The sequence below is a fragment of the Camelina sativa genome, chromosome 5 (genome assembly GCF_030686135.1).
Source record: "Camelina sativa cultivar CO46 ecotype springtype chromosome 5, ASM3068613v1".
In the NCBI taxonomy this organism is placed as follows: domain Eukaryota; kingdom Viridiplantae; phylum Streptophyta; class Magnoliopsida; order Brassicales; family Brassicaceae; genus Camelina; species Camelina sativa.
Genome location: NC_141884.1, coordinates 34,021,350 through 34,049,278, shown reverse-complemented (window position 1 = coordinate 34,049,278; position 27,929 = coordinate 34,021,350). Strand labels below are relative to the sequence as shown.

The window sequence follows — 27,929 nt, the reverse complement described above, 5'->3', positions numbered from 1 at the left end:
ACATCCCGTCATCGCTGATGTTTGTCACCCACGACCAGTTCTGACTTGATCCTTCCGAAGCTTTAGTTGCAGTCCCGGAGAACAAACACGCATTTCTCACCCTTCGACTGGACCCTTGTTGTTACACAACACGAGCTGAACGACTCGACTACCAAATCATCCACCTCGCTCGAGTCAACGTGCGTACACTCGACCCACATCGACCAACCAGGTGAGACCAATACTGCGGATCCCGAACACGGTGAAGGACAGAGCCAGTACCACGCACCAACTCCTTGGGCGAGCTCCGACTCCTTCTTCTACTACTGAGGTACTCCTACCTTCCATTGTATATACCATTCCATTTCTGCATTGTTTCTGTTGTGATTCTTAAATCCTCCTGCAAAATTTTCTTACACAGGAGACTGTGCATTTTAAGTTTGGGGGAGGGTTTGAGATGATGTATCTGATGTTGTGTTCTGTGATTCTTATTTCAATTTTTTGCATCATATCATGTTTGAGATAGCATCCATTTATTTGCATAGAAAAACCAAAAAAATTGAACATTTTTGAAAATTTCCACAAAAACAGAGTGTTCATGCAGCTTGCACTTGCATATTAGGATTGAGTCTAGTGTCATTCATATAGGGTTGTTGCATTTAGCATAGGGGTTGATGATGATCGGTAACCTTGGTAGCATGCTGAGTTCAATAGGATAGGATCAAGGCCCTTGTTATTAGTTCTTTGATGCATGTTGATTGAATTTGAAAATGTAAGATTGAAGCATGTTCTGAATTGACGTCATTCCCTATCTATCTGAACCTAATCCTGACTTGCAATTATCTTGTTATGCATTGAAGTTGAACTCATGGATACCATATACATACTTGGATTGTCTTTCACATTTTTACCACCTTTGTCAATCCAAGTAGCTGATTCTCATCTTTGGAACAGTTTCCCGCACCCTTAACCAACCGTTCTTTCAAGCCAATTGTATTCTTGAGTGTCAGGTCTTTTCCGAGTTGAGCTTGTTAGAAAGTGTTAGGTTCTAACCGACAAGAGTAGGATCCTGTGTAGCTCTAGTTCGCATTATCCGGACTAGTAGGACTAGGTGAGAACTTGACATTGGTTATTGGGTTTGGATTTGTGCAGAAAAGTAAAGGGTAGGAAGTCTTAAGGAAGGGGATGTGTTTTCAAAGTTTACACGTCTAGTAAAGGATTTGGAGTGAGCAAAGTAAAAAGAATAATTGGTTCTGGCATGAAATAAAAAAAAAAAAAAAAAAAAATTAGACAAAGAAAAGAAAGTAAAAATGTTTAAGATGTCTAGAAGAAAAGAGAATGAACCATAGTGATATTAGAGCTTTCCCAATCCGCTAGAGTGATAAGAAGTGAACTCTTCCTAAGACCAAATCTAAAGAATGAAATAATGAGTTTGAGATGAAGTTTCTGATGAAGGTTAGAGATAGGTCCAACTTCGGTTTGGAATGTTCTTTGGGTAGACAGGGCGCTGCTCTTGTATGCATCAGTTGGTTTCAACCTTTAGCCTTCTCTTAAGCTCAACTCTTTTCATGAGAGAACCTTGTTATGTATCGATGGAACCACTTGAGAAAGAGACCACATTTGTCTCTAACCTTTCACCCTAGCCAAATGAGTTCAATGACACTGCATAGCTTGATTCATGGTTCTTTGTTAATAAATGTTAAAGGGGATGATTGATAGGATTGCATGTGTAGATCAAGCGAATGAAAATTCCTTCACCATGCATCATAGAACTAAAAACAAGGACCTTGATTCTAACTACTCTATTTAGTATGTTTTAGGTTCTGAGACCCCATCTTCACACCTCTTCTCCATACCTTGTTTCCTTGAGGGCAAGCAAAGAATAATTTTGGGGGAGTTGATATGTCTATATTTTGTCTCTGCTAAGCATGTTTTTGTCACGCATCTAGTTAGGATAACTAATTGTTTTGCATGAATTTCTACTCTCTTTTGTACACTTTTCATATTTAGGTAGTTCTTGCATTATCTTCGCATACCTCGTGCATTTTGGAGTATTTCAGGTATTTAGGAGAGTTTGGAGCTAGGCTGTCTCGAGTCGCGCCATCACTCCGTCATCACACATCCGCTCGGGTCGCGCCATCACTCCGTCATCACACATCCGCTTGGGTCGCGCCATCACTCCATCATCACACATCCGCTCGAGTCGCGCCATCACTCCATCGTCGACTACCGTTTGAGCCGACGCCATCACTCACTCGAGCCACTTCTCGTTCGCACATGTCAGGATAGACGTTCCATCTTACACGCTTCAGGAGATTCTAAACCAACTCTTCATCTTGTCATTTTAAGTGTTAGGGGTTTTATGTCTTTACTATAAATACGTTTTGTTAAGTCTCCGCGACAACATCTTAGTTTTTATCTCGTTTTTATTTTGTAAGGTTTCCCTAGCCACCAAGAACCGTTCCCAGACTTTGTATTCAGATATCTTTTGATACATTGAGTATTTGCATTTGATTTCTTCTACAAACTTGTTTATCTCATTTTTACCTATCTAAGAATGCTTGTTTCAATGTTTTCTGAGTTTGTATTGTTGATGATGATTTCCGGATCTGAGTAGTGCGTTAGTTCTTGAGGATGGGATAGATTAGAGGGAGGATCTTAGGATGTAGGGTGTTTAAGCTTGATTTGTATGATTCCCTTCTGGACTAGAGTTAGAATTACTAGTTTCTCTCTGATCAATTGGAACTAGGTTCGAGACAATTCCACACCCAAAAGGTGTTCAATGAAATGTCTGACCAACTAGTGCCAGAGACTTACGTTCCTAGCCTAAGAGATTAGTTGTCTAGAATGTTTGTTGACGTGAATGAACTTGTTTGTCATGCCTGCTCGACCACGTTTCTCTAGCGAGAGGTAGGTATGGAAGTGGTTGAGTCTGAGTAGCTTTTACCAAGAGATTGGATTAGCTAAGTTGTGATGTTCATTGTTTAGGGATAGATTGCTTGTGGCATGTTAAACACTCTATAGACTAGGATACTCCACCGACATCAATTACTCTCATCCTTAGGACTTTTATCTTTATGATTGATATTACATTCCTGAGATTGTTTCGCTTCTTGCTTTTTAGTTCATGCTTAGACTCGTTTCTGTTTTTATTAATTTTTATTTCTTGTCTTGCATTCTCGTTTCTAGTTCCAGAACACATTTCCGTTTGCATTTTTGTCATTCTAGGATTGTTAGAAAAAACACTCTTTTTGAATTGGTTTGACTTGTGATTCCTTGATTGCATCTTGATTGCTAGCAACATCCCATTTGGATTGACACCTTAAATACTACAACACTTAAGGTTAATTGAACCTGCTAGGATAAGACACACAAAAACCTAGTATCAGGTATAGTGACTTGGTTTCTTGAGGCTGCAGGCGTTGCTCTACAATCCGAGCCGTACCCACCACGCTGGATAGACGTAAACAACTTGCGGCAGCTACGCACTTTGGACTCGGGTTTGAGGAATGGATGATTGCTATACAAGTTTGTGCATCCTGCGGTCGGACCCTCGAGATTACTCCTCCCTTGCGTCGACCTGACTACAATCTTGAGGGGTGAGCATGTAGAGTTCATTCCCCCTGCGGATGCATTATACCACTCTGATGTGGAAGAGCAACATGTCGACGTCGCAGAACCAGGAGAAGATCCAATGGAAGAAGACGCAGTTGAGTACCGCCCTGAACAATTCTACTTTGACGAGTACACCGAACCGAGAATGAGCAGAGGGGTCAAAGCAGCTCATGACCGCCTCAACAAGCTTCAACAATGGGAGAAAGCCAGAGACAAGGCGCTTAGCAGCCTTTCCAAGACTGTCAAGAACCTCGTGCGTTTGTTTAGCTGCTCGACTTCTACAACCGCCGTCCCCAGGTTTGTCCCCGAGGATAACAGACCAATGCCAGGACGCCCTTCCGTGAACCTAGCGCGAACACCTTCTCCGAATCCCTCTCCAGCGCGTCAATCTTCATATGTGCCACGGCAGCGTCAGCCTACACCCGTCCCTTCACGCCATTTGTCACATGAATCTAGGGAGAGAAGGGGACAAGGTTCGCGTGGTTCAGGAGCCTCCTCAAGTCGTCGATCAGCGCATCGTTCTGCAGCTCATGCTGAGCAAGAGGTTGAGCAACAAGTTGGGCAGCAAGGTGATTATCAGCCTACGGATGTGGTAGTATTAGTCTCCGACCATGGCGACTCCAGAGTCGACGACATGCAGTGCGACGAGCAGCCGAGCACTTATCAGAACACGCAAGCGGTTGAGCAACAAGTCGACCAACCCGGTGAGACCACTCCTGCGGATCCCGAACACGGTGAAGGACAGAGCCAATACCACACACCAACTCCTTGGGCGAGCTCAGACTCCTTCTTCTACTACTGAGGTACTCCTACTTTCCATTGTATATACCATTCCATTTCTGCATTGTTTCTGTTGTGATTCTTAAATCCTCCTGCAAATTTTTCTTACACAGGAGACTGTGTAATTTAAGTTTGGGGGAGGGTTTGAGATGATGTATCTGATGTTGTGTTCTGTGATTCTTATTTCAATTTTTTGCATCATATCATGTTTGAGATAGCATCCATTTATTTGCATAGAAAAACCAAAAAAAATTGAAAATTTTTGAAAATTTCCACAAAAACAGAGTGTTTATGTAGCTTGCACTTGCATATTAGGATTGAGTCTAGTGTCATTCATATAGGGTTGTTGCATTTAGCATAGGGGTTGATGATGATTGTAACCTTGGTAGCATGCTGAATTCAATAGGATAGGATCAAGGCCCTTGTTATTAGTTCTTTGATGCATGTTGATTGAATTTGAAAATGTAAAATTGAAGCATGTTCTGAATTGACGTCATTCCCTATCTATCTGAACCTAATCCTGACTTGCAATTATCTTGTTATTCATTGAAGTTGAACTCATGGATACCATATACATACTTGGATTGTCTTTCACATTTTTACCACTTTTGTCAATCCAAGTAGCTGATTCCCATCTTTGGAACAGTTTCCCGCACCCTTAACCAACCGTTCTTTCAAGCCAATTGTATTCTTGAGTGTCAGGTCTTTTTCCGAGTTGAGCTTGTTAGAAAGTGTTAGGTTTCAACCGACAAGAGTAGGATCCTATGTAGGTCTAGTTCGCGTTATCCGGGCTAGTAGGACTAGGTGAGAACTTGACATTGGGTATTGGGTTTGGATTTGTGCAGAAAAATAAAGGGTAGGAAGTCTTAAGGAAGGGGATGTGTTTTCAAAGTTTACACGTCTAGTAAAGGATTTGGGGTGAGCAAAGTAAAAAGAATAATTGGTTCTGGGCATAAAATTAAAAAAAAAAAAATTAAACACAAAAGAAACTAAAAATGCTGAAGATGTCTAGAAGAAAAGAGAATGAACCATAGTGATATTAGAGCTTTCCCAATCCGCTAGAGTGATAAGAAGTGAACTCTTCCTAAGACCAAATCTAAAGAATGAAAGAATGAGTTTGAGATGAAGTTTCTGATGAAGGTTAGAGATAGGTCCAACTTCGGTTTGGAATGTTCTTTGGGTAGACAGGGCGCTGCTCTTGTATGCATCAGTTGGTTTCAACCTTTAGCCTTCTCTTAAGCTCAACTCTTTTCATGAGAGAACCTTGTCTCTAACCTTTCACCCTAGCCAAATGAGTTCAATGACACTGCATAACTTGATTCATGGTTCTTTGTTAATAAATGTTAAAGGGGGTGATTGATAGGATTGCATGTGTAGATCAAGCGAATGAAATTCCTTCACCATGCATCATAGAACTAAAAACAAGGACCTTGATTCTAACTACTCTATTCAGTATGTTTTAGGTTCTGAGACCCCATCTTCACACCTCTTCTCCATACCTTGTTTGCTTGAGGGCAAGCAAAGAATAAGTTTGGGGGAGTTGATATGTCTATATTTTGTCTCTGCTAAGCATGTTTTTGTCACGCATCTAGGTAGGATAACTAATTGTTTTGCATGAATTTCTACTCTCTTTTGTACACTTTTCATATTTAGGTAGTTCTTGCATTATCTTCGCATACATCGTGCATTTTGGAGTATTTCAGGTATTTAGGAGACTTTGGAGCCAGGCTGTCTCGAGTCGCGCCATCACTCCGTCATCACACATCCGCTCGAGTCGCGCCATCACTCCATCATCACACATCCGCTCGGGTCGCGCCATCACTCCGTCATCACACATCCGCTCGGGTCGCGCCGTCACTCCGTCATCACACATCCGCTCGAGTCGCGCCATCACTCCGTTGTCGACTACTGTTTGAGCCGACGCCATCACTCACTCGAGCCACTTCTCGTTCGCACATGTCAGGATAGACGTTCCATCTTACACGCTTCAGGAGATTCCCAAACCGACTCTTCATCTTGTCGTTTTAAGTTTTAGGGATTTTATGTCTTTACTATAAATACGTTTTGTTAAGTCTCCGCGACAACATCTTAGTCTTTATCTCGTTTTTATTTTGTAAGGTTTCCCTAGCCACCAAGAACCGTTCCCAGACTTTGTATTCAGATATCTTTTGATACATTGAGTATTTGCATTTGATTTCTTCTACAAACTTGTTTATCTCATTTTTATCTATCTAAGAATGCTTGTTTCAATGTTTTCTGAGTTTGTATTGTTGATGATGATTTCCGGATCTGAGTAGTGCGTTAGTTCTTGAGGATGTGATAGATTAGGGGGAGGATCTTAGGATGTAGTGTGTTTAAGCTTGATTTGTATGATTCCCTTCTGGACTAGAGTTAGAATTACTAGTTTCTCTCTGATCAATTGGAACTAGGTTCGAGACATTTCCACACCCAAAAGATGTTCGATGAAATGTCTGACCAACTAGTGCCAGAGACTTACGTTCCTAGCCTAAGAGATTAGTTGTCTAGGATGTTTGTTGACGTGAATGAACTTGTTTGTCATGCCTGCTCGACCACGTTTCTCTAGCGAGAGCTAGGTATGGAAGTGATTGAGTCTGAGTAGCTTTTACCAAGAGATTGGATTAGCTAATTTGTGATGTTCATTGTTTAGGGATAGATTGCTTGTGGCATGTTAAACACTCTGTAGACTAGGATACTCAACCGACATCAATTACTCCCATCCTTAGGACTTTTATCCTTTTGATTGATATTACATTCCTGAGATTGTTTCGCTTCTTGCTTTTTAATTCATGCGTAGACTCGTTACTGTTTTTATTAATTTTCATTTTTTGTCTTGCATTCTCGTTTCTAGTTCCAGAACACATTTCTGTTTGCATTTTTGTCATTCTAGGATTGTTAGAAAAAACACTCTTTTTGAATTGGCTTGACTTGTGATTCCTTGATTGCATCTTGATTGCTAGCAACATCCCATTTGGATTGACACCTTAAATACTACAACACTTAAGGTTAATTGAACCTGCTAGGATAAGACACACAAAAACCTAGTATCATCATAAGATTGCTCCCAGTTACCAATAAATCATCAACATAAACCGCAACTAAGAGCAACTCTTTATCATTTGATCTCCGATACACAGAAGCTTCTTTAACGCATCTTTTAAAACCCATCTCTTTCAAAATCTACGTACACGGCCTCCTTTAACTCACCGTGTAAGAAGGCTGTCTTCACATCCAAGTGATGGATTTCCCATCCATCTGCTGTAGCTAAAGCAATCAATAGTCGAATGGTTTCCAGGCGTGCCACTGGAGCGAATGCTTCACCAAATTCTACACCACTCTCTTGTACATAACCCTTTGCCACAAGTCTGGCTTTGTACTTATTTATAGAGCCATCAGCATTCCTTTTTATTTTAAAAACCCACTTAAGACCAATTACCTTCACACCTCTTGGTCTATCAACAAGATCCCATGTCTTGTTTTTATTGATAGATTCTATCTCCCCTCTGCACGCAAGTCTCCATACTAGCTGATTCTTAGCTTCCTCGTAAAACCGTGGTTCATTATTTATTAGTAACAAAAGAGTTTCACTCTCAATTGTAGCTAAAAGCACATAGTCTTCATATCGCTTCGGCTTATGAATCTCACGAGTAGATCTTCTTAATGGCTGCTGCGGTTGAATGTCTTGTGTAGCTATACCCTCATTATCTTCTGCATTTTCTTGTGATGTAACACTCTCTGTTTCATCTTCCTCTACATTTTCTGCATTATTTTCAGTCATAACAAGACCTTCTCCAGCATCCTCAACATTGCCCCATCGCATGTGAAACATTCAAGGTTCCCTATTAGTTTCATCTTTTGATGAACTCCAAGACCACTTATCCTTTTCACTAAAGACTACATCACGGCTAACAATAATTCTTCGAGTAGAAGGATTAAACAATCTGTAAGCCTTCGATCCTGGTTCAATCCCGAGATGTAGCAGTGGTTGTGACCTGTCATCAAGCTTCTTTAGGAGTGCATTATCAATCTTTGCAAACGACACACAACCAAATACCCTTAAGTGCTCGATATTTGGCTTTCTTCCTCGCAATTTCTCATATGGTGTCATGTTGTCAAGAGCTTTAGTAGGCACCCTGTTTATCAAATATGTAGCGTGACGAACTCCTTCTCCCCACAGATAGTTAGGAACCTCCATACCTTTAAGAAGACTTCTTGTCATCTCCATTAGAGTTCTGTTTCTCCTCTCTACCACACCATTTTGTTGAGGGGTGTAAGGAGCTGTTAAATGTCTTGTAATCCCAGCAGATATACAGAAATCATTAAACTCACTTGATGTAAACTCTCCCCCTCTATCAGTTCTCAGGGTCTTGATAAGATTTCCAAGCTCTTTCTCTACTACATTCTTAAAACCTTTGAAACTTCCAAAAGCTTCACTCTTCTCCTTTATCAAAATAGACCACATGTACCTTGAGTAGTCATCAATAATCACAAAAACATACCTGTTATTTGCGAGTGTTGCAGGAGAAATTGGACCGCACAGATCAGCATGTAGTAGTTCAAGTGGTTTTGAGGCTCGAAATTGTGTGGCTTTCGGAAATACATGTCGTGTCTGCTTGCCAACTAAACAGGATTCACATAGCAACTTTTCATCTCTCACATCAGTTAAACCAAGAACCATTTTCTGCAGATACATTGCCTTAATCGTTTTGAAACTAATGTGACCAAGTCTTGCGTGCCACTTCCAGGTGTTGTCTTCAAGACGAGATAGCAGTGATGTCGGTCTTCCTATCTTGAGACTGATCTTATACAACCGATTTGCAAAACACATAACTCTCACCAGAAGTCTATCACTTGGATCATGAACTGTCAGATAGTCTATTCTCATTCGAACGTCGCAACACACCTCAGTTGCTTGTCCTAGGCTTAGTATGTTGCTCTTGAGGTCAGGGATAAAATATATATCAGATACCAGAATCTGTTCTCCATTCTTGCTTTCAAATAATATTGACCCTTTTCCTTTAATCTCCACACACGATCCATCACCGAATTTAACTTTTCCTTTTATGTTCTTGTTAAGTTCAGAGAAATACGTTTCATGTCCGGTCATGTGGTTAGACGCTCTGTTGTCTAAATACCACATAACTTCTTCTTTACTATAGTTCTTAGGGATAAGTTTATCTTCATTCAAGAAGACAACTTCATGCATATACAGAGTCTGATCAGCCTTCTCTGTTTCATATGTTTCGACCTTATTTGCTTCCTGCAACTTTTGAAATTTCTCGGGACAAGCAGAAGTATAATGTCCGACCTTGTCGCATCTAAAACAGGTTATAGACTTTTCTTTCTTCTCTTGAGTTTGGTTTTGATTTGTGTGGCAATCAGTTCGATCTTGTCCATTATACCTTCCTCTGCCTCGTCCTCTACCGCGACCTCTGTAGCCTCATCCTCCTCGACCATGTCCTCGACCTCGAAAGTTGTTAGAGTTCGAGTTGTAGGTTGACTGCTGCTGATAGTCGTTGGAGTTACTGAACAACAATTTCCCTTGTGTGTCTTCTTGCTTATCTTCTCCTTGTATTCTCTCTTCATAAGCCTTGAGTCTTCCAACTATCTCTTGGAAGCTAGTAGTATTGAGATTCAATACTTGTTCTAGAGAGGCAACAAGGTGAATAAACTTATTCCTTGGCACACTGTTTAATAGTTTCTTCACCATTCTAGGTTCATCGATCGTCTGTCCAAGTGACGTTGCTTGTGTCGCGATTTCAGATAACTTCCCTGCAAAGCTATCTATCTTATCTGATTCTCCCATCCTTAGCTTCTCGAAATCAGACATTAGGGTCTGCAAACGTGCCTCCTTGACACGATCGGCTCCCATGTTCCTAGACTTTATCGAGTCCCAAATCTCTTTTGGTGAGGCAAATCACCAACTTGTAGTATTAGAGATTATGGGATCGACTAAAATAACAACGCAATCGCAACATCGTTCTTCTCATCATCTGTTGAACCTGTTTCTATTGTCTCCCAAACCTTCTGTATTCTCAAAATCACCTTCTTCTTCATAGACCATACGGTATAGTTTGTAGCAGTGAGCTGAGGGCACTGAATGGAGACCGACTTGTCCATATCCTTCTGACGAGTTCTGGTTGCTAATTCACTCATGGTTTGTATCAAGTCCTATCCTTTGGATTGATCAAACATATCAAGCTCTGATACCAAATAAAAGGATTAAGAGAAACTTCAAATATAAAGAACAACTATCTTTATTAATGTGTTTAGAAAATATCCTCTCAAAACTAAACACTCTCAAAGCTCTCTCTTAATCTCATGGCTTATGTCACAACTCAACATAGCCTTTATATCAAAACACAAATCCTAAACCTATTAGGAAAACACCAATATTTAGATTACTCCTAAATATTTTTTGAGCTTATCTTCTTTCTTATTCTTAACAGTCCATTGTAAGAATAACTTGGGCCTTAAGGTTCAAAACTTATCCAACAGGGATCAGATATATCTAGATTACCCCTTTTGGATACCAGGCAGGGAAAACTGTGGCCACCCGGACTTCAAGCTCGACTGTAGCAGAGGATTCGCGGAGTTTAACATCGCCTCTATAAAGTTGAGAATTTTATCTCGTGAATATTATTCTACTATAAGAATTGCTAAATCAGACTATATCGGCGATCTTTGTCCCTCAAACCCAATAAATGTCCCAATTATCAATATCATCCTTCCATTCTTTCAACTCGCTGCGCTGCTGAGACAGAGCTGTTAACATTATACTACAACTGCCAGTTCCATTCGTCGGCTCTTTCTTCTACTATTTACGGTGGAGAGTTGGGTTGTGATGGGGGAAGAAGTTACTATGTGACGAGAAACCTCTCTTCTACTTTACTTTATGGGTTTAGAGGCCTTTTTAACAACTTCAAGGTAATGTTAATGTGTAAAAGAAACGTCAGTATTCCAGTGTCTGGGTCGGCATTGGAGACATTGCAAAGACGTCCCACTCTAGATAATCTAAGGGACAATTTGAAAACTATACTATATTTGAAAAGAAATTTGAAAATTACACTTAATCTTATAGTTATTTGAAAACTACACATTTTGGAATGAAAATGGACAGAAATACCCTTATTACTAAATAATTTTAACAATTAAATAAAAACAATAAAAACTTAACTTATATTTCAAAATAAATCAACTTTAAAAATAAATTACTTTTTAAAATTGTTAAATTCGGAATTAATTATTTAATAATTTAAAATTATAACGAAAATTATTTATTGTATTTTAAATAATGATTACATGAATAAATTTTTTATCTTAAAATTTTGGTTAAAGAAAAAGAATTTAAATATTTTTGTTGATATTATTTAGATTTATTTTTCTTTAAAAATAAATAATTCAAGATTATACAATTTATAATATATATATATATATATATATAAATGTTTTAGACTTATTTTAATCAAGGTTGATTTCTTTATAATGTCGATTTTTTGAACAATCGTTTTGTTTTTTTACTTCTGTTGACTTAATTATCTGTGTCATCGACTTATATTAGAACAGTTGACTTATGTTATGGCTAGTGGATTTATAACATAGTCGATTTTTTTAACTGTTGACTTATTTTTTTGTTCATCGATTTATATTTGTTTTCTGTTGATTTGTTTATTTATTGTTGACTTATTATATTCTACATTGATTTATTAATAAGGAAGATATTTTGAATGGTTGACTTAAGTTTAATTTTTGTCGACTTATTTATTTTTCCATCGATTTATTATAAAATTGTCGACTTTTTTTTTTGTTTGATTGTTTTTTTACAAAGTCGATTTTTGATGATGTTGACTTATTTGTTTTGTTTGTTGATTTATATTTTTTCCCGTTGATTTGTTTGGTCTTAGTAGACTTATTTTATTTTAAGTTGACTTATTAATATGATTGACTTTTTTAACTGTCGACTTATATTTTATTCCTGCTGATTTATGTTTTTTTCTTTGTTGACTTATATTAAAAAGTCGATTTATTTTTTTATTAATTGATTTGTTACATAGTCGATTTTTTTGAACTGTTGATTTATTTTCTAAAATCTCACAATTTATTATTATTTTATTAAAGTTAACAATTTTCAAAATAAATTAAAATATGTAATTATTTTTCAAAACTTTTTTATTAAATGAAAAATAATATTATCTATTGATTAATTTTCTTTAATTTTCTTTTTTAATTTTCTTTATTGATTAATTTTTTCCATAATAAACTATTTCATCATTATCAAAAAAAATTAATTTATTTTTTAAACTACTTCATCAGCATTATCAAAAAAAAATTTTAATATCTAAAATATTTTCCATAATTTTAATTTTAAAAATTTTAATTTATTTTCCATAATAAACTACTTCATGATCATTATCAAAAAAGACTTTTTTAATTTTTTTTATTGATTAATATTTTCCATAATAAACTACATTCATCATTATCAAAAAAATTTCAATATCTAAAATATAAACAGTTATTTTTAAAAATAATTTTCTAACAATGATGAGTTTAATTATTTTATGTTTAATTTTTAATGTTTAATTAATTGTTAATTAAGGGTATATGTTATTTATTTTATCTTAATTTAATTTTTTAGTTATTGATTAATATTATATATAATAAATTAATTCATAATTTTTAAAAAACAATACAGAAAATTCCGAATATCTAGTTTACATATTATTTTTAAAAATAAAATTTTCAAATAAATTAATTTAATTATATTGTATTTAGTTTAATTTAATTTGTAACCAAGGACAAAATAGTCATTTAGTTCAGCCCATAAGAGTACATTTCAAAGACTTAAAAGATTTAGTATAGAGTTCAAATTACCTATTAAGATTGAGGTATGTATTCTAATTTTTTCATAATCTAGTGATGGCTCTTGAACAAGGTGTTGAGCTTAATGTCAACTTAGATTGTTTGATGTGCATCCAATCTTCTGGTGCTTGTGGATATAATCAGACCTCAAGTAGCTTCGTCTGTTATTGTAAAGATGGAACGCATAACAGTACATGCCGACACAATGGTAAGATTTCTTTTGATTATTTACAGCAAATTCAAAGTTGCTGTCTTCGATTCCAACTTTCTTATTGGTGCTATTTGATGGTTGCAAGAACGAATATTGGGCACCAGATAGGTGCTTTAACTTTCTTGGAATGACTGTTTTTATCTTCCTAAAACCATTGTCTTTCTGTTTTTTTTTTGTTTCGAAATTAAATCAAATTTGGTCCTACGCTGACAATTTTTACTTATTTCATGGTTTCGCAGCGACGGCGGTCATATTTTATAGTTTGCTAGGTTAGTGTGGTGCTCAAAGATATTTCAAATTGTTTTCCATCTTCCTTGGTGTTAAAAAGTTAATAATTGAAAAGATTTTCTCTGCTCTTTTACAGCTCTAGGTTTATTAACAGGTGTTGTTACTATTTTCCTGGTGCTACTATGCCCTTTCTTCAGAGTCCAAATTTTCCGAAAGAGAAAAACATCATATGATCTGAGACTACAGAAAATGAAGGCTCTTATTCCACTCAAACACTATACTTATGCCGAAGTGAAGAAAATAACAAAGTCGTTCGCTGAAGAGGTTGGGAGAGGAGGCTTTGGAATTGTTTATAGCGGAACCCTTTCTGATGGTCGTATGGTTGCGGTGAAAGTTCTGAAAGAATCAAAGGGTAGTGATGGTGAAGATTTTATCAATGAAGTTGCCAGCATGAGCCAAACATCTCATGTCAACATTGTTTCACTACTTGGATTCTGCTGTGAAGGTTCAAAAAGAGCAGTTATGTATGAATTTTTGGGGAATGGGTCACTCGATAAGTTCATCTCAGACAAGAACTCAACAAATTTGGACTTATCGGCACTATATGGGATCGCGCTAGGAGTTGCGCGTGGTCTAGAGTACTTGCACTACGCATGCAAAACAAGGATAGTGCATATCGACATTAAACCTCAGAACGTGCTTTTGGATGACAACCTTTGCCCCAAAGTTTCTGATTTCGGACTTGCTAAACTCTGCGAGAAGAAGGAGAGCATCTTATCATTTTTAGAAACAAGAGGTACAGTTGGATACATTGCACCAGAGATGATCTCTCGACTTTATGGGAGTGTTTCTCACAAGTCCGATGTGTATAGCTACAGGATGCTGGTCCTTGAAATGATAGGTGCAAGGAAGAAAGAAAGATTTGATCAAAACTCTGCATCCGAGACAAGCTCAATGTATTTTCCAGAATGGATCTATAAGGATCTTGAGAAGGCAGACACTGGAGGGCTTATCGAGAATGGAATCAAAAGCGAAGAAGAGGAGATAGCAAAAAAAATGACAATAGTGGGTTTGTGGTGTATTCAGTCTTCCCCATCAAACTGCCCACCAATGAACAGAGTAGTAGAGATGATGGAAGGCAGCCTTGAACCACTTGAAGTGCCTCCGAGGCCTGTCTTGCAGCGAATTCCAGCCGCGCTGCTTTCTGAATCTTTTAGAATTTCAGAGGAGAATTCAAGCTCCTCCGAGATACTGTTATGCTCAACAAATTCCGAGCCGGAATCTTCAAGTTTGTGAATAGAAAATCGTGTGAAGGTCATATGTTTAGAGGAGAGATTCTAGACAGTTATGTTCGTAAATGTTATTTTCATAAGAAAAATAAAACACATTTGTAAAATCTAATTCGTTTCTTCCATGAATCTTGAGAATGTTGTGAATGTTGTGTTATTGAGTGTGATTTACAGAGATGATTACAGACTCATATATATACTGAGACATGGACGATTCTAGGCTATACAACATATGGAATGAAACAGAAACAAGGAATGTGAATATTGAGGTAGTTAAGACATGATACGATCGTATCGTTGACAGATATGACAGTGGTGAGGACGTGATACGACTGTATCCTTGAGAGATATGATTGTATCCTTAACATCCCCCCTCAAGATGGAGGAGTTTTGGTTACTCCAATCCTGTGACGTAGTTCAAGGAACCGTTGACGACCCAATGGTTTGGTAAGTGCATCAGCAAGTTGGTCGGTGGTGTGGACATGAGCAACACGAAGAAGGCCATTTTGAACTTGTCCCCTTATGAAGTGGTAGTCTATCGCAATGTGCTTCATTCGGGAATGGAAGACGGGGTTGGCACAGAGGAATGTGGCACCAACATTGTCACAATATATCACCGGAGGAGCAGTTTGTCGTATCCCAAGCTCGGAGAGGAGATTACATATCCATCTTATTTCAGATGCTGTGTTGGCTTCCGACCTGTATTCAGCCTCGGTGGAGGATCGTGCCACGCCATTCTGTTTCTTTGCTACCAAGATATAGGATTTCTACCTAAATAAACGATGTATGCATTGGTTGATACATAGTCATGGGAATCTCCTGCCCAATCTGCATCGGAAAAAGCATGTAGTGATAGTGGTGTTTTGGCAGAGAGAAAGAGACCATGTGTAGGTGTACCGGCCAGATAGCGTAGTATTCTCTTCGCAGCCTGCCAATGAGCATCGGTGGGGCGGTGCATGAACTGTGAGAGGCGGTTTACCGCGTAAGCAATGTCAAGCCGAGTGAAAGCTAGATATTGGAGACTGCCTACGAGCTTTCGATAAGGTGTCGAGTCCGAGAGAGTGTGTCCAGATGTAAGTGTGAGCTTTGGTGAGGATGCCATCGGTGTGAGGACTGCGTTGGCATCGGTCATGTTATATTGATGGAGAAGGTCAACAATGTACTTCCGCTGGGATAAATGGAGCCCGTGAGGAGTGCGATGTGCTTCGATGCCAAGGAAGTAATTAAGATCTTCAGGATCCTTAACAGAGAAGCGTTCAGCGAGTAAGGTAAGAACTTGTTGTATGTGAGCAGCATTGCTCCCAGTAATAAGAATATCATCGACGTAAACAAGGAGGTAGAGAAAGGCCTTCCCATTTTGAAGCACGAACAGTGATGTGTCGGCGAGGGAGTTCACTAAACCAAGACCAACCAGGTAGTTCTTTAGTTCGGTGTATCATGCGCGAGGTGCCTGTTTTAAGCCGTAGATCGCCTTATGTAGACGACAGACATGGTTCGGGAAGTCGGTGTTGACAAAGCCTGGTGGTTGCTCCATATAGACCTCTTCATCCAGTGTTCCTCGTAGGAATGCGTTATTGACGTCGAGCTGTTTGATAGGCCAGGACTTAGAGACAGCAACATCAAGAACCAGCCTGATCGTGGTTGATTTGATCACTGGGCTGAACGTTTCGGTATAGTCACGACCAAGCTGTTGAGTGTATCCTTTTGCAACGAGCCTTGCTTTACACCTGCCAAGTGAGCCATTAGGATTAAATTTGTTTTTATAAAGCCATTTGCAACCAACAACATTATGGTGAGGCTGTCTAGGAACAAGATCAAGAGTACGGTTCCGAGCAAAGGCATCAATTTCGGTAGACATGGCTCCACGCCAGTTTGGGTCTTTCAAGGCCTGAGTCACTGTCGAGGGTTCGGGTGGTATGTAGGGGGATAAAGCGACAGAGAGGTTGAATTTTTGTTTGGGTTTGGAGATGTTATTTTTCCGGCGAGTTTTCATTGAATGTTGGTTATCGGTGACAACGGGTTGTGGTGCAGGTGGGGCTGGTAACGGGTTGACGGTCGGTGGTGATGGATTTGGGGATGTGGTTTGTGGAGTTGGGTTTGGAGGGTTGAGTGTCGGTTTTGGAGGTTGAGTGTTTGGGTTTGGTGATTTGGTAATTTGGTTTGATGTTTGTGGATTGGTGTGGGCTTGTTTTGATGGGCCTGTGGTGATGGATCGTCTAACATATTGTTTGAGAGGAGGTTGTTGTTCAGGTTGAGTTGTTGGAGCGTGGTGAGGGCGATTGTGAGAGTCATCAACAGTGTTCGTAACAGTGTCTCGTTCGGGGTTGACGATTGATTCCGTGATCACTGGCTGGTGACGATCTGAGCTCGGTGGTCTTGGCAGCGGTGGCGTTACGAGTGGTGACGGTGACGGTGGAGGAGGCTGGGTTGGGGGAGTTAGAGATGGAGGAGGTGGTATGAGTATAGCCGAGGGATGTAGTTGAGGTTCCGGAGAAGATGGTAGAGTTGCAGATGATGGTGGGGAGAACTGTTGAAACGGGAAGCTGCTCTCATCAAACTTAACATGGCGTGACACATATATTCGACCGGAACTTGGTTGAAGACATAGATAAGCGCTTTGCGTGAGAGAATAGCCCAAAAAGACACATGGAGTTGAGCGGTTTTCGAGCTTATGATTGGTGTACGGACGCAGCCACGGAAAACATAGACACCCAAACACACGAAGTTTGTCGTAGTTGGGTTCCGCGCCAAACAGCTTATGTTGTGGATTCTCCATGGTGAGGACTGGCGTGGGAAGGCGGTTTATGAGGTAAACAGCCGTAGCAAAGGCGTAGGTCCAATATTTGTGTGGCATACCGGCATGAGTGAGAAGCGATAACCCGGTTTCGACGATGTGACGATGCTTTCTTTCGGAGATCCCACTGTGTTCGGGAGTGTGTGGAGGTGAGGTGAGATGCGAGATCCCGGAGCTGGATAGGAATGATCGTAGAGCAACGAACTCACCGCCATTGTCAGAGTATAAGGTACCTATGCGTTTGTTGAAGCGGTTTTCAACATTGGACTTGAATGTGATGAATGTGTCACGGACTTGAGATTTAGTCTTGAGCGGGTAAATCCATGTGTATCGGGTGTAGTGATCAACGAGTATAAGGTAATATTTGAAGTTTTCGATTGAGAGGATTGGGGAGGTCCAAACATCAGAGAAGATTATTTCAAGAGGGGAAGAAGAGACAATGGAGGTTTGTGAAAAAGGGAGTTTATGGCTCTTATTAATTGCACAATCAGCACACAACATTGTTTGTGAATCTGATTGAGAAAACGAAAGAGAGAATTTTGAAACAATTGTTTTGAGGATTGAGTGAGAAGGGTGGCCTAGACGTGAATGCCAGTCTTTGAGAGATGGTTTTGATGAGGGTGAGGCGAAGAAGGATTTGATGGTGGAGATGGAGACCGGCCACTCGTAAAGTTCACCATTAGTTTTTCCTTGGAGTAATAGGACCCCCAAGATCAGATCCTTCACCTGAAAGTGAGCAGGGAAAAAATGAACAGAGACATTGTTAGAGTTACATAGGCGGTATACGGAAACTAGATTTTTGTGGATGTTAGGTACACAATGGACATTGGTAAGAGATAAAGGTTTAGAGTTTGAAGGGAGGGACAGTGAACCAGTATGGGAAATTGAAAGACCCGAACCGTCACCGATGAGGACTGCATCATCGCCCTGGTACGGTTGGTGTGACGCCAAATTACCAAGATCGCTGGTCATGTGATGAGTGGCGCCGATGTCAAGTATCCATGGATTTGTAATTTGTTGGTGTCCAAGAGCAAGGTTGGCACGCGGCTGCCAGGGGCGGAACGGAGAGGGTAGAATACCGCTTTGAGAGCCATAGGAGGGCTGTTGAAGGTGGGAGCAGCGTTTGGTGCTGTGACCAAACACCCCACAGATTTGACACTTGCCTTGGTACCCCTTGAGCATGCGGTTCTCTTGTCGTGGTTGTTGATAGTAATTCTTGTTGTTGTTGTTGTGCCATGGTTGGTGTGACTGGAATGATTGTTTCCCGGAGTTAAACTTTGGACGATAGGTCGCAGCATGAGCAGAGATTGGTCCGGTTGAAGCGGTAGGCAAGGAGAGAGATAGAAGTTTGGCTTCTTTGCTGATGAGTTTTTCATGAACTTCAACAACGGATGGAGGAGTGTCACGCCCTTCCACTTGATCAACAACAGATTTGTAGTCTTCGGGTAAGCCACCAAGGATGAACTCAAGTTGGTCCTCAATAGCAAGAGGTTTGCCAAGAAGCGCGAGTTGGTCGAACCGCGTGGTGAGCACCTGCATGTACTCATCAATAGTCTTCTCACCTTTTGACGCTTGCTTAAGTTGCAGACGGAGTTGTTGAATGTGACCCCAGCTTGGATTTGCATAAGTGGAGGAGATTTGTTTCCACATCTCGGCAGAGGACTTGGTTTTGGAGACCAATGGTTGGATCGCTGGAGAGAGTGTGCCAAGAAGCCCACTATAGATCAGCTTGTCTTGGCGTCTCCACTTTGCGTACGATGGATTTGGAGTTGGCGGAGTGGTGGAGCCGATTGTTTGTTCTTGTGGGGCGGAGGTGCCATCGATGTACCCAACAAGATCGTAGCCGTCGAGGAGAGAATGAACTTGAAGGCTCCATGTGAGATAGTTTGTAGAGGTGAGCTTGGCGATGTTCATCATATTGATGTTAAGAAGTCCTTGAGTTGAGTCAACGATTTCTGCAGCAGCCATTGTAGAGAATGGAGGAAAGAAGAAAAGAATGAGATCTGGGAATAAGATCTGAGAACAAGAGAATGAGAAAGGAGATCGAAGAGGAAGAAACTGGGATGGCTGAAAAAAAAAAAAAAAAAAAAAATTTATGAGTATCGGCTTAGCTCTGATACCATGAGAATGTTGTGAATGTTGTGTTATTGAGTGTGATTTACAGAGATGATTACAGACTCATATATATACTGAGACATGGACGATTCTAGGCTATACAACATATGGAATGAAACAGAAACAAGGAATGTGAATATTGAGGTAGTGAAGACGTGATACGATTGTATCGTTGACAGATATGACAGGGGTGAGGACGTGATACGACTGTATCCTTGAGAGATATGATTGTATCCTTAACAAATCTTTCTCTCTTTTTGTAGAATGAAAAACAGGGCACCAGTGTTGGGACAAAGTTAAGGAAGTATAAGTGACTGACAGATACGCGGAATGGTCTTTGACTTGTTCCACACTCTATATAAACGGAATGGTCTTTGACTTGTTCTGCACTCTATATCTCTCTGTAATATATTACATTCTCTCTGAAACTGAAACATAGGAAAAACAAGTTCATTACGGACGGGTCTTTTTAACTTGGAATGTTTTTTTGGGATTTTAGTAGGTCCGTCTGAGAAAATGCTAAGTGCCTCACTTTGAGGTCGTCCAAACAATAGAAAACAAAAACTAGATTTTTCTTCTCAAAATTGTGAGTTTTATATGAAAAAATTACACATCTATAAGTGTGGTCTAGCTAATTATTTAGAAAGTGTATAACTGTATAACTAGTAAATATCACGATAATTTTTATGATTAAGCCACATTTTTGTATTTGTTGTACGAGTTTGGTAATTTTGATAGTTTGAGAAGTATCGCCCAACAGCTTAGATTGGTGGAAGAAACACGTTTTTGAAAATATGAGAGGAAGAAGAAGACAACAATAAATTGGTGATAGTGTGGATTCATACAAAAAAATAATCTCTAATTTCCAAAAGTTGTCAAATATTCTTAACTTGTGGGATACGGGATTCTTATGTTTTGTTAGAATATGATATGTTTTTCTACAACAGTTCTTCGTCTGGTTGCTTTTAAATTTGGAATTGATAATACATAGAGAAATCTCATTATGGCTGTGACTGTTAAGATTTGACTGAGTCACACAGGAATATATTTACGAGGGCTGAAGAATTATGAACAGAGAGGAGATGAGATCAAATAAGTAGAAGAGAAAGGGAAAAAGACAAAGAGGACAAGAGATATAGCGAGTCGTATTTGTCCGCTAGGTGCTTGTGCATTGGTTGATGGGGCTCCTGGAGCCAAGGTTGAAGCTCCTGGAAGTAAGGTTGGGACTTTTTCTGTAACCGGAGGCAGTGGTGGCTCAATGACATCAGCATCTGTGATAATTAGGTTTGGAGCTTCGGCTGGAGGTAAGGACTGAGGACTCATATAGGCTAAGAGGGCTCCGGGTTTAACAGGTTCCATGTAAGGTGGCGTTTCTTTTCTGCCCATACATCGATTCCCTGCAGAAGAGACAAAAAAAATGTTTACACATTGATGCTAATGGTAATCATTTGTGAAGCATTTGGTGACAAATATTGTAGGAAACTTACTTTTGTATCTTGCAGCTGTGAAAGGGAACTCGGTGATGATTCCATTGATACCGGCTAAAGAGATATATGTGTTTATCTCAATAGTTGCATCACTGAAGAAGTCATATGGTTGAGAGACAAACTCATTCTGAAACAGTTCCACATAAACCGGGAGCTGAGATTTCTGTAGTCTCTCCACAACATTGGTTTGCCCATTGGGAAACGAACCAGAGTAATGAAAGACAGAATCTTTGTTGATGACAACAGCATTAGCGAATTCTTTTATTTCTTCGATACCATAATCGCTTATATCACGGATGAATTCTTGAATTTTGTAAACAGTCTTGTACTTGCTCTGCTTCTTGAAATCAAGTAGAACCGAGCTGTCCGATTGATAAATAAAATAAAATAAAAACTCAGGACTAAGAGGTACACGAGAACTCACCTCTACTCTGATCAAAACACCGGAGAGAGAAGTGGAGTTTTTTGCTAATTCTAGGAACTCAGAAAGCGAAATAAGCTTCCCTGAATTTCTCTCATTCGGATTCCTAAACATATTGTAAGGACTCTGGTAACGGTTTGAAATAGAAGCAGCACAAAAAGATGGGAGAAAGAAAGCTCTGTGATTAGTAGTAACAGACTAGCATTTGTGAAAATTAGAAGGGAAACTTACGAGTCAAATTCTTGATCTCAGGCCAAGTGAGACTAAAAGTGCATATTCCATCAACTGAACTAAACTCAGGAATAATTGTGGCACGGTTCATAAAGGGAGATAGCGTGACCATTGTGCTGTCCTCGAGATTTATTGAACTTAAGCAAAAGGGTGTACCATCGCTGGACATTTGGACCGAGCAATCAATAACATCAGAACCATCTTTGATTGCTTTCTCATATGCCAAGTTTGTACATCCAGGAAAGTCCCCACTCGCACCATTTTTTGATATAACAAGAAAATCCACTGCAGCATGAACCATTTAAAAGATGATGATAAAAGTCAATTATAATGTTTGTTAAGTAATTACGTTCAATACCTTGTTTTGTAGCGTTTCTGCCAATGTGGGAGAAGCAGTCTGAGGACAATTTAAAAAGGAAACTTTTAAGTATTTCCAACAACGTTTTAAGGACAAAATGGTCTGTAGAAGAGATTTTGCTTACCAATTGATGCAGATGCAGTCATGGGAAAATCAGAGATCACACCATCCACAGAGAAATCACCATTGTCCACAAAAGATAGATACTCAGACACTGGATCGTAACTATAGTTATAAGCGAGATCATTATCATTTGCGAAACCTGACACATATACTTCTAATCCTGCTTTGTGAGCATCTTGAACTAATGATGTAGGAGGAAGCAAGTACTGCTTGTCATCGAGTGGAAATATGTACGACTTGGGAACAAGAATCTTTGAAGCAAACGTCTTGACAAAACCTAAGTTACTCAAGATAGAACCGTAGGTTCGGTTTGTTGTCGGCTCGAAATCTTCTTTCCCAAGAAACTGAAACACAAAACTCGGCCCATTACGCTTGAAACGGCCAGTAATTTTCTTAAAGAAATTCACTTCAGGAGAAGAGATGAAGTCAATGGAAACAGTTCTTGAAACTGATACTAGAAAACTGCTCATGCTTAAATTGTGTTGCTCGTAGAATGCATCGTGCTGAACATGCAACCAAAAACCTCCTTGTGGCTTAATTTGCTCGGTTACATTTTGAATCGTGAGAATCGTATATCCATTTCCACCGAATCTATCTGTTCGCGATAATATTCCTCGGGACACAGAGATAAAAAAGTAACGTGTAAGAAATTATAAGAAACACCAAACTTTCTTTGTAACACTCTACAAAAGCACCAAATGAGTCAAAAACACTTACATGTTACATTCTCGAGATCTCTCAATGTGAAATCAATGGTGAACCAACCCTGAGTAATGACTCCATTAAACGGTTAGGATGTTTGACCATTTGGGTAAACATATTGAATAAATGAAGCATTGGCCATATTTAAATCGGGGAAGCAAATCCCAACCCCATCTTTGGTTAGCTGAACATCAAACCATAGAACAACATCGGCTACACTTGTCTGGATTGCAAGTTTGTATGCATCCAGACTCGAATCTGGAAACATTCCAGAAAATCCATCACGAGCAATCACACGTGGAGCATCACCAGGTTATAAAAAAAGAAGTAATCATAATTTACCTTACCACAAAAAGTTAAAACTGGACTTCTATCGATACTTATAGCAAGCGCCCTTTAATGACCAAAGAAATACAAATTTGCATTACTATTTATTTCCTGAAAATTTCAATGAAGATATTAAAGTGAAGTTCGCATCTATGATTATCCCATATTCGTTACCATACATCATAAAAGAGATCACTGACTCTGAATACTAATTTCTTGGAAGCCAAGCATGCGCATATAGAAAAGAAAAAAAGAAGAAAAAAAGAGAGAAAGAAGTGAGAGCGCTCTCACCACTGAGTGTCTGCCAAAGTGTTGTAGATCTCTGAGCATCGATTTGAGCAGCGAACAGCAGAATCAGAACAATACCACAACATAAACGCCATGAAGCTTGTAACCCTACAATTTTTTTATTGCCTTGAGAGGATGAACTCATTTTGTAACTTCACCAGCTACTTTCTTCTTATAGGACACAAATGAATGTAGATATAAGTTTAAGGATCTGAATGTAAATATCTTAACATCTTAACCCTAGTCTCCTCCTCTATTGTATAAATATGTGTAACTCATTCCTTTTAATAAATAAGAAACATTCAGTCTATATACTTCTCAGAGCAAGATTCGAGAAAAATAATAATCTAAAACTGGTTTATACCACAGTAGAAGGGATATCAATTTTTGTTCACTGTCACGGTAAACTTTAAAACAGGTTGACTTATAAATTCTCTATGGTCGTCGATACGTATATTGATAGGTTAAAGAAGTTTCCGACCAATCTCGTGGTCGATATATTCAGAGGATTAAGACGAATAGATATTTTTTCCAACTAGTCCCTCTCATCTCTAATCAAGATAAAATTTTCCATGTTTTGCCTCATTATTGTCTCACGACCAGACGTTTTAAATATAATATGATTAACCAATCTCCACTATTCCACATATACTCTTGGTCTCTCTTTCTTTGATACCTCTGAACACAAATTCTCAAATCTCAACCAAAATCATGTACCACGTCCCCAATTCTTGTTTGGTATTTTTCTTTCTCTCCTCCTTATTCTACGATCTTCCTTGTGCTTCAAGCAAAGAAGGGCTTGCGTGGTGTGAGACTATTCAGTTTCAGTGTGGGAACATTACCGCGGGTTTCCCCTTCTGGGGTGGGAACCGTCCTGAACCTTGCGGTCATGCGTCGCTGGAGCTTTGCTGCAACAGTAAAAACATCACCTCTTTAAACATCATAAACCATGAGTACAATGTTTTTCATATGAATCAAACATCTAATAATACTCTTAGACTTGTCAGAGCTGATTTTTTAGGTTCTTTTTGCTCTGCTTCATTCAAAACCACGATCTTCTCTCCCGAAATCTCTGAGCTTCCAAACTACAAGAACCCTCATCTTCATTACATTTCGAATTATACATGTCCTGGGAGAGGTGTTGTCTCAGCGTATCAAAACCCTATTTATCAAAGATTCTGTCAAGATAATTTATGTAAATCTCAGAGAAACCGTTGGATTTCTTATTGATAGCTAAAGAGAATATATAGATACAAGCAGAGCCGGGCATATGTTTTGTGTGGCTACAAGCGAACTGAAAAAAAGGCTGATTTGCACATATTTAAAATAAAAAAAATTTTTTGATCAAACTAAATAATAAATCTTGATAGTTTTAACAAAAGCACAAAAAATTCTAAAGCATCACAGATCAATATTTTTTTTTGTGTGAAAATGATTCTCCTTGCATTTTTACTTGCAAACTCATCAATCAAGGTTTCATAGTCAAGTTTTGCCGCCAAACTCCTTTCAATGGACATCATCGCTAATCCATTCAGCCTATCTTGTGACATAGTCGACCTTAAATAAGATTTAATGAGCTTCAATTTTGAAAAACTTCTTTCCGCAGAAGCAACAGAAACGGGAATCGTCATCATTATGCGATATGCAGTCCATGTATTGGGATAACAACTTTCCATCTGTTTTAGAAAATCCAAGACCTCAACAACCTTTTTAATATCTTTAGGTAAAGATCCTTTTAAAAGCTTCAGCTCCAGAAATAGATCATTACCATCAATATCATAATGAGTGTCATGCTTCAGGAAAACTTCAAGGTTAGCACAAGAAGCCTTCAACTTATCATCATCCGCTAACTTCAGCTTCTTTAAGTCAAATAAAAATCCAAAAGTCTTTTCATAACTTTGAAGCTGATCAAACCTTGTTTCAAAAGAAACCAAACCCTGATCAACGATTTTGATGAAGTAATTGATTCTGAAATCTTCTTCTAGTGTCAATATCACATTTTCCCCATTTTTTTCAGGCTCTTCATCATGATACCTTTTCTTTTTGCTCGAACGCTTTACCTTCCCCAAAAATACAGGATCAATATTCATATCTACGGCAATCCGTTCAGCTTCTATTTTTGCTGCTTGAAACCCTGTATCTCTATAGTTTCTAAAAAAACAAATAAGACCTTTCAGCTGAGCAATAGCAATATCAATATCCATATCTTCTGACTGGAGGAGCTTGCTTACCTTGTTAACAACAAACAAGAGTTCATACCAAATAATCATCCCAAACAAAAACTCAAAACTCCCAATTCCATGGGTTTCGCTCATTGCAAGAGACTCTGCCTCGCTTCTTATTTTCGGATTATCACTATTAACGGCCAAGTGAAACAAAGCATCTTGAATCTGTGGAGCTTCAGGTGTAGTGTCATCAACTGATTCATTCAGTGAGACAAGCGGCAGTGGTAGAACCGGAGATGCAACAAGCTGATCGGGGACAGTAGATGAACTGGATGGAAAAATATCTTCGTTAAAGATAACATCACGAAAAACGAAGATATCTTGAGTCTCCATGTCATAAACACGCCAGCCCTTTTGATTATGAGGATAACCAAGAAAAATACATTTACGTCCACGTTCTTAAAATTTATCACGACGAGAGGAATGTCGTTTGGCAAAGCACAAACAACCAAATACGCGAAGCTGGGCATAAGACGGAGGAGTAGAATGAAGAAGCTCATGCGGAGTCTTGCCTTGCAGAAGCAGAGTAGGAGTGCGATTGATTAAATGCGCAGCCGTGAGGACACTCTCGCCCCAAAACTCAATGGGTAGGTTGGCTTGAAAGAGCAAAGAACGTGCCATGTTGAGAATATGGCGATGTTTACGCTCAACTCTCCCATTTTGTTGTGGAGTATAAACAAAAGAAGTTTGATGGAGAATTCCATGGTCTTTAAAGAAGTGTCGAAGTCCGAGAAACTCACTCCCTTTGTCACTACGGATAACTTTGATCTTTTTCCAAATTGTTGATGAGCCATGGCGACAAACTGTTTGAGGTGAATAGCAACTTCGCTTTTGGCCAGAAGAAGATATGTCCACACGGCCCAAGAGTAGTCATCCACAATAGTAAGAAAATAATGTGCTCCACTCGTAGAAGCAATTTTGTATGGTCCCCAGATATCCCAGTGTATCAAAGAAAAAGATGTATCCGCTTTATTAATACTTTCAGGAAAAACCGACCGCATTTGTTTAGCTTGAATACAAACTTCGCAAAAATCATTATTAGCACTACTAAGGTGTGCAAAATCTGGTAAAGTAGATAAAAAACTAGATAAGATCTTTGCAGATGGATGCCCCAAACGTTCATTCCAAAGAGTTCTTGTGGATTTCTTGACATTGTTAGCTCGAGCCGAAACCGCTCCACGAAAGTGATAAACCCCATCTCTCTCTTAACCTGCGCTAATCAGCATCTTCGAAGTGCGGTCCTGTATAACACATAATGAATCAGTGAATATCGAGAACCCTCATCTACCTCGGCTCAAGAGTCATGTTGGGCTGAAGATCTACAGGAATCTTAGCCAACAACTCGTCATCCTTGTGAAGACACTTCCTCAGCAACGACACATGGAAGAGCTTGTGGAACGCATGCATAAACTCAGACAACTCCAGTCTGTGTGCAACCGGTCCCACCCGCTCCACAATCCTTGAAGAACCCATGTACCTGAGACTCAACTTAGTCTCTAAGATAGAATTGTGCGGACCCGCAACATGGCTATCTTGAGGTACACTATGTCATCCACCTGGAACTCAATGTCCTTCCTTCTCTGATCAGTATAAGTCCTCTACCGATCCTGAGCCTCCCTCATGTTCAGCTTGAGCTCCCGGATCTTCTTTGTTGTCTCCTGAACAAAACTTGCATCTAATATGCTCTTCTCCAACACCTGAGTCCAACATAGAGGTGTGCGACATGGCCTCCCATACAACGCCTCGTAAAAAGCAATACCAATACTCGCCTGATAGTTGTTGTTGTAAGCAAACTCTACTAGGTTCATGTGATTGGCCTAGTGACCACCCCAGTCCAGCACACACATCCTCAACAAGTCCTCAATAGTCTGAATCGTCC

General features: G+C 39.3%; 2 protein-coding genes and 1 pseudogene across 4 annotated transcripts; 1 reads left to right on the top strand and 2 right to left on the bottom strand.

The window, feature by feature from the left end:
* The window catches only part of LOC104789649 (LEAF RUST 10 DISEASE-RESISTANCE LOCUS RECEPTOR-LIKE PROTEIN KINASE-like 2.8), a 40,250-nt pseudogene extending 25,264 nt beyond the window's left edge, over positions 1-14,986 (top strand).
* Positions 14,987-20,844: 5,858 nt separating this feature from the next.
* Positions 20,845-23,315, bottom strand: LOC147944716 (glycerophosphodiester phosphodiesterase GDPDL1-like). Of its 3 annotated transcripts, none has more exons than XR_015557695.1 (5): positions 22,510-23,315; positions 22,386-22,424; positions 22,028-22,312; positions 21,376-21,902; positions 20,845-21,285 (listed from the first exon to the last, which is right to left on the bottom strand). XR_015557695.1 is itself a non-coding variant. In XM_087451035.1 (5 exons), exons 1-5 carry the CDS (start codon positions 22,976-22,978, stop codon positions 20,954-20,956), a joined length of 1,722 nt encoding a protein of 573 aa, XP_087307161.1. In that variant the 5' UTR covers positions 22,979-23,130; the 3' UTR covers positions 20,859-20,953. The 3 variants fall into 3 exon arrangements, 1 of the variants encoding a protein (XP_087307161.1); XM_087451035.1 differs by having other exon boundaries at positions 20,859-21,285; positions 21,376-21,972; positions 22,510-23,130; XR_015557696.1 differs by lacking the exon at positions 22,386-22,424 and having other exon boundaries at positions 22,510-23,234.
* A 1,293-nt stretch (positions 23,316-24,608) lies between these two features.
* LOC104789647 (uncharacterized) lies at positions 24,609-26,029 on the bottom strand. The gene is made up of 2 exons (XM_010515315.2): positions 25,279-26,029; positions 24,609-24,733 (listed from the first exon to the last, which is right to left on the bottom strand). The coding sequence occupies exons 1-2, from the start codon at positions 26,027-26,029 to the stop codon at positions 24,609-24,611; spliced, it is 876 nt and encodes a 291-aa protein (XP_010513617.2).
* Positions 26,030-27,929: the final 1,900 nt, after the last annotated feature.

Coding starts and splice junctions, on each gene's coding strand:
- LOC104789647 (XM_010515315.2), bottom strand. CDS start 26,029: ATGGATATTGATATTGCTATTGCTCAGCTGAAAGGTCTTATTTGTTTT. Junction 24,734..25,278: donor CTTGATTGATGAGTTTGCAA/GTAAAAATGCAA, acceptor TTACTGTTGCAG/CAAAGCTCCAGCGACGCATG.
- LOC147944716 (XM_087451035.1), bottom strand. CDS start 22,978: ATGAGCAGTTTTCTAGTATCAGTTTCAAGAACTGTTTCCATTGACTTC. Junction 22,425..22,509: donor GACTGCATCTGCATCAATTG/GTAAGCAAAATC, acceptor AATTGTCCTCAG/ACTGCTTCTCCCACATTGGC. Junction 21,973..22,027: donor TGAGATCAAGAATTTGACTC/GTAAGTTTCCCT, acceptor CTAATCACAGAG/CTTTCTTTCTCCCATCTTTT.